This window comes from Botryllus schlosseri, chromosome 8 (assembly GCF_051294905.1).
Source record: "Botryllus schlosseri isolate E-star chromosome 8, Bs_hap1, whole genome shotgun sequence".
Lineage (NCBI taxonomy): Eukaryota > Metazoa > Chordata > Ascidiacea > Stolidobranchia > Styelidae > Botryllus > Botryllus schlosseri.
In genome coordinates, this window is record NC_137243.1 from 17,656,159 (window position 1) to 17,666,811 (window position 10,653).

A 10,653-nucleotide genomic window follows, 5' to 3' on the forward strand; every position below is an offset into this window, starting at 1 on the left:
ATAGTTGTTTTCGAAGCAAAAATCATTAATCGCCCCAGGCTTCATTGAGAGTTCAGTCTATATAGCTTCATTTTATGGCGGCGTTAAGTATGGCCTACAGGGCTCTACATAGATCCGCAATACTGTCTGATAGGTGCATAGAGATTTTTGTGGTAGCGTTGTGTGAGACTTGTTCAACTGTTTCTTGTAGTTGGATGAGCAATGAGTATGTTAGAAGACTTTAGTGTCGACAAGTGTGAGCCCGCAAAATGTGCTCGGACAATAACAATATCTCAACGTGTGACTTGTGTATGCTTATATGCTTGATCGGGTACTCTTTATTTTAAACAGCGTTATCAGACGACAAAGTATTAGTCTGCTTCATTTAGCGCATTTATACTCTGGATATTTAATATTCATTCGTACAAGGACTATAGTCAACACGCTCAAAAATTGGGTCATACTTATAATGATCGTTTCTAGAAATAGAATACAAAAATCGGATTGGAGGTGCCACTCGAGTATGAAAGAATACATAGTAGTATTTCTGTTGTGTCATGGAATACTATGTACTACACAAGAGGTAAGTTATTTATCATTAATTTTTAATAATTGTACTCAAGAGAATTTTGGGATTGATCGTATTTTACATAGATTTACCACCAAGTCCAATAGGGAAACTACGATATCCACAGATATTGATTGATATATCTAGGCTACATGTTGGCATCGCTGTATGAAAGTTGCAGAAACTATTGCTCTTCATTAAAACATGTTAAACTAACTATGAACACAAAGTGACAGTGAGCCCTAAAGGCGACTTGGGCAGTAATTTTCCTCGTCGTATTGACCTCGGCATAGGTTAAACTAGTCAGTCTGACACAAGCTTAGTCACGTCTATATATCGTTACCAAGGAGCTCGATTAGTCTGTGTTTATGTCAACTTATTAAAAGTTGCCTATTAATTACCTAAGACATTTCAAAAAGAGTAATCAGGTCATTATCACTTCATTGCTACCACTCGGAAAAAAGTAAATTCTCCCATAGCACCATGCCTGGATGTCGAGTACGCGTGCCTTAAGATTAATCACGTTGACTCATCATATTATAAAATTTGGGGGTATGTTATTTATCGATTAGATTGTAACGAGAAACTTGACCGATGGAGAACTCTTGCTTCCTGCTGATTTCGAGAAAACGATTGACGATCTGTCCAAGGAGCTGGAGGATATTGTGACAAACGCAGCTGGCGTTGGGGTACGTTAACTCGCATTATTGTGATCAACAACAGATATATAGTTTCAATGAGATCAGAGACAAACCCTTGGAGTCTTGGGTCTTCATTTGTAATTCGTCGCAAGCGCTAATATACATAACAATAATTCCCGACTCTACGCTCTTAGCGAAAAGATTGTGTTTTTCCACCCGTGCACCACCCCTAGCATATGGGCGTGAATAAACACCCATGGCACACGAAGCCCAAACCTAGCTCAGACTTATACCGCGGTATAAATCAAGTACAACATTTTAATCCAAATTATGCATGCACGTGGGAACGTAGGAAGGTATGCACGTAGGTCTAGGGATGGTGTGAACCTCATGACGTCACATGACGTCATATTGCTAATTTTAAATATAGGGAAGTGATAGCCTGTAGTAATGTACTCTATACCTAGCGACGACTCTGACCACATAATGCCACAATGCTGAAGTACATACTGACGTTTTAAACGTCGCCGAATGTATAAACTGGGGCAATAAAATGATATAAAAATCCCATAAAATCAATATTTTCAGTCGCTTTGCGAACAATTTCGACGAGGACTTGGAAGGGGATATAAGCTTACGCCTCAACTGTCTATAGGCCAGACCGGACAATGTATTCGGCGTCTGAGTATTGCTGCGTTGATATTGGAGCAGAGTGTAAAACGGGTTTCTATACTTGCTACCGATATTACCCCATTAACAAGTTGGACAGCAGTAGCCAACACCCCAATCGCACAGATTTGGTTTTTTATGAGACAATAAACACATGAAATCAAGATTGACCCTGTAGGCCCGGTAAATTTTTTATATCATACATTGATATGAATTTCATTGATTGGTTGAATAATCACCATTCGCTGACTATACCTATATGTAGCAGCGTATTTCGCTCTTGATGTTGTGTGATTGCGGGTCAAGCTCACAGCATAAAGACACTAAATTTTATAAACGGAAACTGGATATTTCGAGCAAACTTTTGTAACAAAGCAAGTAAAACTTTTGGTATTGTCATGGTACATGCTCGTTTAGTGCTGATTTTTTTAATGCTGCTATCGCCTTGCATAGAGTGACCCGCAGTTGAAATGCAATACATTTTGTGAAAATTGTTATGTAAAAAACATGTGAAAAAGGTTCACAGTGCCGAACCTACCAACGTTCGTTAGTGAACGCGAACCTCTAAATTTCTGAGGTTCGCACACAGAACGCGAACGTGAACCACACGTTTACACCATCCCTATAATGGCCACGATATAATTTTGCCTGAGTTAGGTTATATTTTCGCTAATATCGCATGTACCATTATATCCGCCGGACTTGACTCATGCAGCAGCAAACACACTAAAACATTGCTTACCTCTGATTTTCATTTTCAATTCCCACTTCGCTGACTATATCTTATACATAATGTTCGTTGACTGGAAACAAATGTTAAATATATAAATACTTATCATCCATGAAAATGACTATTTTATATATTAGTAGGCCACCAATTCTATGTCTCCCCAGAATGCCGATTGGCTGAACCAAGGCCAATGTTTATATTTCACTCATTCATGAAATCAAATTTGATAACAAGTGACAATGGATCGCTTTCATGTGGTTGTCACCAATGTTCCTTCTAATTTTTGACGAGTCTGCGCACGCTCACCAACTCACTGCGCAGACCCTAGGAAAACAGTGCGTAACGACTAAAAAAGTCATCACTTCGGATTTTTTGTGCGCAACTTAGATTTTCTGTGCGCAGGGACCATGAAAGCACTGCGCATTTGTGCACGTACGCAGCTTAGAGGGAACATTGGTTGTCACTTTGTTTTATATGCAACATGACCTTTACCGACTGGTTAACTCTCCGATATATGCACACTGCACACAGTCATATCAAAATTACGGGGTACTAAATCATCTTTACTATAGGGTGGGGGGTTGCTAATGTTCACGTTCCTTTCCGGTATGCGGACCTCGATGATTCACAGGTCACGATCCTTGCTACGTTCTACATTGCGAAACTTTATTTTTTAAATCAGAGCATGTTACAGTAACTAAAACATCTGCGATCAAAATTCATTTAATGTTAGCCGTGGTACGGTCACCAGGTGAATTACAGATGCAGCAAGAAAGTATATTCCACGTAAACCAAGGTAAACCTTGCATCGTTAATAGAACAGACTTCCGACAATTTTGCTTGAAAGTCACACGCTAAACCCTGGCGCTTACCAATTCTACTCCTATCGTACAAGAAGTTTAAGTAGTTGGATTCAAAAAGTTTCAATCGCGATTCGTGCTAATATCGACACTTGGACTTACGAATGGAAAACCAGTCCATCGAAGTAAACCTCTATACATACATAGGTAGGGAGAGTTATGTTCAAGTGTCTTCCACTAGATTTCGAACCCAATAATTGTGAGTGATGTCGTCATATTTTCGAACGCCATGAAGAAACTGTGATTTTTCTATTACACTGTTTCTCAAGTTTGTATACACGATTATAGTTTATATAAATATATATATATACATATATCAGGTGCTTGCGGAAATGTAGTGTTTGGAATTATTTTTATGACGTTGCATGGCGTAATAACCTTGTGTTCATAGCGGACTACTTCAAAAAGTTCATGTTCACATGAACCAGAACTGTTCAGGTGTCGGACCCTTGTCCCTCTCTACAAATGGCACGTGAAAAACACCCTATGTAAATTGTATAGCATTGAGTCAATCTTGGTGTGACTTAGCGTATATATATTCCAGCCTATATTGCCAATTTCTACAGCAATGTGCAGATATGGTAAAGTCTATGTTACAGTACACACATATTCGTCTCGAGTAGGCTGCATGTGTTTAAGCAAGCTAAAGCTGTGTGAATTTCATTTGAGTCCGATTTCTAATTGGAAATGACTGGAGCCAAGCAACAACGGCTCGTTGTATATTATTAGGATAAGCATTTCGTTCATATTTATTTCATGTTTTGCAGTTGTTTTTTGAATCGCTCCAAAAAGCTATCGCAAATGAAGAAACCTCAATGACAATTCCAAAGGAGATCGACCCGGATGAGCGTTCGATTGATTTCCAAGTTCGTCCTGCCAAATTTCTTCTTTGTGTTTCTACCTAGAGTGGTCACATTTATAACGACCAAAATATATCAACAGACTGAAATCACTGGAGATAGATATGGTGGTGTTCTAAAAATGTCTCTCATGTACCTGGAATTTGATTGTTGAATTGATGTGTAGAAAATATGAGAAAGTGTAATTCTGGAACTACACCATTCTCCTTCGAAACAGACACAGTGTTGTTAATTACGCTGAATCCGCGATGTCGCATGTATCATTATGCCGGGAAGATTCTGCATTCCGATGAAGGAATTCATGAAGTCATTCAAAAATCATTTATTCAACAATCTGAACAGCAATATCTTTCTGCAATCCGTCCAAACAACTGCCAATCTGAAAGGTTTAGAAGTGTAACACTAACGTACGGATAACCTGTTTTATTACGACAGGCAGCCGCCGACACAATTCAAGATTTTGCGAAAACTGAGCAGTATACCGCAAAAAGCTTCCTGGAAAAGGTTGAAGATGCGATGGCATTATCGATGGATAACATGACCAAGTAACTAGTTGCATTATAGGAGAATTAATATTGCATTGTATACATAAAAATCTCACCCATCTACTCGGAAAATATGGATATAATATTGCTTACAGCACTTTGAACAGATGTAGGCAGACTACGGCTCGCGGAAAATAGAGGACTTTAATTGCTGCTACAAGGAATTTATGAAACATAGTTGGCTTGTTTGTGGTATTCATGGTATTTTTCGACAACTATGTTCATTACAGCAGGCAAATTTTCTTCATTTTTATTCCGTAGCTGCTACCTTATAGCACGGCCCAGTTTTAGGCTTTTATAAGACACCGCATACACATTATCTTAACATATTTCACCTACTTCAAGTTACAGTAGGCCCAGACTACCGCCCATATATCGTAGGTCTTTTATAGTTCTCCGTCTTTGATTGCTGGTGTGTGTGGTTGGGTATAAGCCACGCAAAATGAGATGTTTGAAGTGTCTAATCGTTGCTGCCGGCATTGCTCGACTCAATCAGCCGATGGGCTTTTCAATCAAGACGCTAGCTGCGGCTACTTATGAGTTGACGATAAGGAGCCCAGATCGATTTCTGATGCGTGGACGCATAAATTTAGTTTCATATTCGGAATGAAGCCCTCGAGGTATAAAGCTTGCCCACACCTGAATTTAAGTGTTTTGTACCTTCAAGCATATGTACTGTACTTGTACCAGTTTAGCAAATGTCCATAATTTTGATATTGAGTTGTTTTTGTTTAGTACTCATGGTGTTTCGACTACTATGGTCAGGGCAAGTTTTTGTGGCAGTTAAATCCGCGAAAAGTGGCATTTATATATTTATTTTTGACAAAAGTTGCAAAAGTTGCACTAAAAGACCACATTTTGCTCGGTTGACTAAAAAAAAGGTCAATTTACCGGCACAGCTCCCGAAATACCCGTACTCCGGTGCTGATTTACGGTGTTTCAGTCGAATTTGGTCGTGTATTTCACTAAAACCGAAAATATTTTCATGAAAAATCGAAAAAGTTGCAAAATGTTGCAAAGAGTTGTATGAAAAAAATGGACAAAATTTGCAAAAAGTTGCACTATAAGATTCCTTCAAACAGCTTAAAACAACATTCTACATATCTTACGAGTATTTAGGAAGCTGCCGGAAGCTGTAAAAAAAAGTTGCAAGAGTTGCAAAAACTTGCCCTAGTCATTAGTCAGTTACACCGAGTCGATATTCTTTATTATTACTTGTAGCACGGCTCACGTCTAGGCTTCTGTATTGAGTGCGCCCATTAGAGCTGTTCAAAAAAAAAACTTTACTTTATGTTTTTCGGATTCTAGTGATTTACTGATTAAATTGTCATGTTACCCGAAAAAACGCTGCACATCAAATTTGGTTCAATTCTAACAAGTTTGTCTTCAATCGTTTTTAAGATAACTCAGCAAATTAATGGGGATGACAGACAATTTTTTTAGATGGGCTATTGTCTAATCATTGTGAATCATAAGCCATCGAATGAAACAAATAAGCAGATATGGCTTGATGATCATCACGCCTAAAAAGGAGTGAAATTTTTCACAAGCTAATGCCGATATCTCAAATCTGAAGCTTGACTCCGTAATGTATATTGGTTCTTATAGCACAGTGGTTCTCAACGTACGAGTGGCTAGCGAGATGTTAACAAAACACAAATTTGGGTTGCGGTCATAAAGTGAGATGTAGACAACATTGTCGGTACGAAGCAACGGTCGTGTTACCAGCACCCCGGTAGTATACACTGAATTTAATTGCAGCCAGCAAACAATTGCTGCTGTTTTACTTTTTTCTCTATTCTTGCCAAGCTTCGTCGTAAGGACACTAAGTTTCAACCAGAAATGTACTACAATTCTAACTTTATGCGCTACAATGTCTAATTTGAATACTCATGACGCAGAACTTTCTCACAATTAAGTTTTTTTTAATGTCAAAAAAGTCAAAATTATGATTTTGTAGTGCAAAATCATTGGTTTTTAGGTCAAAAAAACAATCGCCCCAGTCATAACCCAGAACGATTCGTTGATTGCAATGAAATGTCGGCGTGAGTTGCACTATATAGCTTTTAAAGATTTGCCAGTAAGAAATTGAAAAATCGGCAGATAGTTTTCTGCAAAGCAGCGTTACCATAATACCCTTGAAACGCTATAAATGGGTGTAGTTCTATTTGTTCATACGTTATATTTTTCTCTTCAGACAATTCGACGAACTGCAGATTATGATCGACACCGCTGCCGCGATCATTGAAGGATATGATGACGTGCTTGAGGAAATATCGGAGACGAAACAGAGTTTGTCGGTCAATCAACTGTACGAGTATCTGTATGAAGATGAAATGTGGACCCCGTCGGACGAATTCGATTCAAAGTCCAATGTTACTAAAAAAGAAAGCTTCGAATACCCATACCCAGAGAACGGAGTCATTCCATACGGGAATGATGCGCATTTTGCACCTGACGAAGATAATTCGCAACAAGAACTGCCGGAACGCGAAAAGCTTGTCCAGCAAAACGAGAAGTTTATGGGAATTGTCGTCAAAAAGGCAAAGGGTTTACCCTGCCTTCCAGTATATTCATATGTGCTAATCGCATTAGGTTGTGTTGTGTTCCTAACGATTATAGTGATGATATGTATTTGCCTCGGAAAAAGCAGGAACAGTGAGAAACCCCCTGCGTCGTTGGCAGAGGAAACGAAAAAGGGTCCGATCTCAATTGTCACCATCCCTGTTGGCGGTCGCGAAAGTACACCGGATTCTGAGTGGAGCGAGGCCACTTTGCCATCTTATCTGGAAGTTATATCTAAATGAATACACGTAAAAGCCTGCCCGGGTTATCGCGAAGGAAAGAGAATCACCCGACGTCATCATAATGATATATTTCTGTACATACCGCTTCGATATGCACAACACTGCGACATAGTCGTTATGATCCAAGATATGGTGCAATTATACCCAACATGATTTACGGTTTTATTATCACCTAAATTATGCAGGCTGTGTGTTGCTACCTTCGTGTTAAGCGGACTTGATTGGTTTTATATTTTATCTTTCAATGCTGTAAATGAATAAGTTACTAAAATATTTTCACTTTTTAATGCCATGGCTGTGCTCATTTCAATAAACATATACTATACTGTCGAAACAGCACTGCATTTCGTCGTCACTTCGAACAGTCTCGAGAAAATACAAGCTTTTAACTCCAGACAAAACAAAACAGCTACATTCACCAGACTGAGACTGCGTATGGCAATTTAATTGCTTTAGGTCAGTGGTTCTCAACTTATTTGTCTTCGCGGATTCCCTTTGGATCGTCACGAACCCCACGGACCACTAAGTTTTAGTTCAAATTTAGCTCTATTATCGTGCAACCGTTACATGTCTTGTCCACATATTAAGTGTAGGCTAGTGATAAACTTACATAAAATGACGTTTCTTGAAAATAACATCATCTATTTATGTAAAAACTGGGAAGACTTTTATTATTTGGAAGCGAATTCTGTAGCAGCATTTCTTGAAATGCACGACCGTGTCTTGAAAATCCGTACCGTCGATTTGACAGGAACGAGTACCGAAAATCCATTCATTTCCACAAAGATATGGTGGTAGTGAAAGTAATGACGCGAAACGCTTCCGACGGCACCTTTGCGTGTAATCACAGCATATATTTCACCAATATAACTTTCAGCACAGTAATTTCTATCTGGCAGATCATTCAGTTATACTGAAATAGCGCTTATGCGTGCCCCGCGATATAGCATAGTAATGATAAGTCCGGCTTCTTGATCGGTATGTCGTAGGTTCGATCTCCAGCCGGGCAACCGGTTGAGAACAACTGTTTTAAATGATTGAAATGATTGTTTTTGCACGCGTGGAATAGAACTAATTAGACGGAGACAGCTTCACCCATCCATTTATTCTGGGTGTTTCGAATATCAATTAGCTGTTGCTGTTCTGCTGCTGAAAGATTGCTTGATTCGTTGTCTCAGAATGGACTACTTACATGAAGCAAGTCCTAGGATATAACATGTTTCAGTGCAAGTTGAAGCCGTGTACTCATGATCTGCACGAATCAGATACTTTCTTCGAAAAATAGCAGCCCAATTATGACCTGCAATTACAAACTCGTGGGGATTGCCATGATTGATTTCATTGCCACATGTGATTATTTATCAACTATATTGAAGCATAGTTACAGCGCTGTGAGTCGCATATGCGTCTCTGCATGCTTTATTTTTAATATTTATACAGTTATACGAGGCACACCTCCGAATATGTGGCGAAACAGTTGGGAAATCGCAGACTAGATCATTGCATCTCAGCATTGCCATTGCCAATGAGATGAACCATCGTTTTACCGACTATCAAATTATTGAGTATAACCAAGATAATGCGCTTTGGCAAAATTCACTCTTTAATGAAAATCTGCGTGTTTTCGCTCTTGGGCCATGCTGGAATAATATCAAAATGCTAGAGACGAGCCGCTGGAGTACAGTTGACGAATAACCTCCTTCAGCATGGCTACCAAGATGTCACAGCACGTTGCCAGACCCTTAAAATTATATGGTTTTAAGTTCCCTACACTGTGAACAACCCGACTTATATGAGACTTCGCTCCCTAGACCCCCATTTCTTCAACGGTTATTTCATCCATCTGTTACGTGTACGATCCCTACAAGCCACAAACACTGATCCTTTTACGTACAGAATTACCTCCCGTATAAGGCAGTCCACAAACGAGAAGGAATTGAAACCGACCAACTCGATACTTGCCTATTTATTTTCCGGCTCACTACGCACCGAAATCGAGGAGTATTAGCGTAGTGTAACGAAAAAGCAATTTGCATTTTTATTCTACTTGCGCGAAGCGGCGAGGATAATAATCGTCCGAGGAAGTATTTCCATCCGCTCAAGACAAGCAATGTATACAATGCGATGTACAAGACACAAAGTTATGCAATGAACAGATGGATAGGAGGATGCCGAAACAACGAGTTTTGGGTCTCTAATGTGACAGTCACCTGGACCTAGTGCTTCATGGTAATTCGGCTGTCTGTCTGTTTTTCATGATAAAGCAAAACATTCCTTCGCTGCACCAGTAGCATGTTCTCGAATACATTGTGCACATCAGAACTTTTTCAATTAGCTTATTACTAGCGCTCCAATATGTGCAAAAGGTATCGGAAAATATATCTGTGTATTTGTGTATATATAATCGATCAGGTCGTTAATATACAGAAATGATGACTTGCTGGTTTTCATTGTCTGGACACGGGGTTGCATTTAAAACAAAAATCAATAAAAACAAAGATGTTTAAAACAATGCCCTAATTTAAAACATGTTTTTATTGTTTGTTTTTTTTTTAAGCTATGACGTTATGAATGTTCAATTGTGATGTCATCATGGATTGACATTGACAATTGAAAATATGGGGTAAATATAGCTCCTTTGACGAAATATCTGTACTATAACTGTTGAGCCGACGATTTTGAGGGCTCCAACCATCCCATATCGATATACGTCGGCTAAATCGGGAGGTAATTGTCCGTAGGCTCACACAACATGTTTTTGAAAAGTATTTACACAATTATGGCATGATTTTGCAACTTGAAAAATAAAACATTTTTTTAAAAAGGCCTCTGATTAAAACACTCTTTAATTCATGTTTTAAACAAAGTGTTTAAAAACACCGGTTTTTTTAAATGCAACCCTATCTGGACACAGCCATTCCGTCATATATTACACGTCAGCCTGTGGGTCATGTGAAGTACATGCAGTCTGGTGATCAAGTCACTATACCTTAA

General features: G+C 38.9%; 1 protein-coding gene across 1 annotated transcript; it reads left to right on the plus strand.

Moving 5' to 3' along the window:
• The first annotated feature begins 117 nt into the window (after positions 1-117).
• On the plus strand, positions 118-7,993 carry LOC145445103 (uncharacterized). Its single transcript, XM_080323239.1, has 5 exons — positions 118-562; positions 1,120-1,236; positions 4,215-4,313; positions 4,743-4,852; positions 7,050-7,993. Exons 1-5 carry the CDS (start codon positions 299-301, stop codon positions 7,657-7,659), a joined length of 1,200 nt encoding a protein of 399 aa, XP_080179365.1. The 5' UTR covers positions 118-298; the 3' UTR covers positions 7,660-7,993.
• Positions 7,994-10,653: the final 2,660 nt, after the last annotated feature.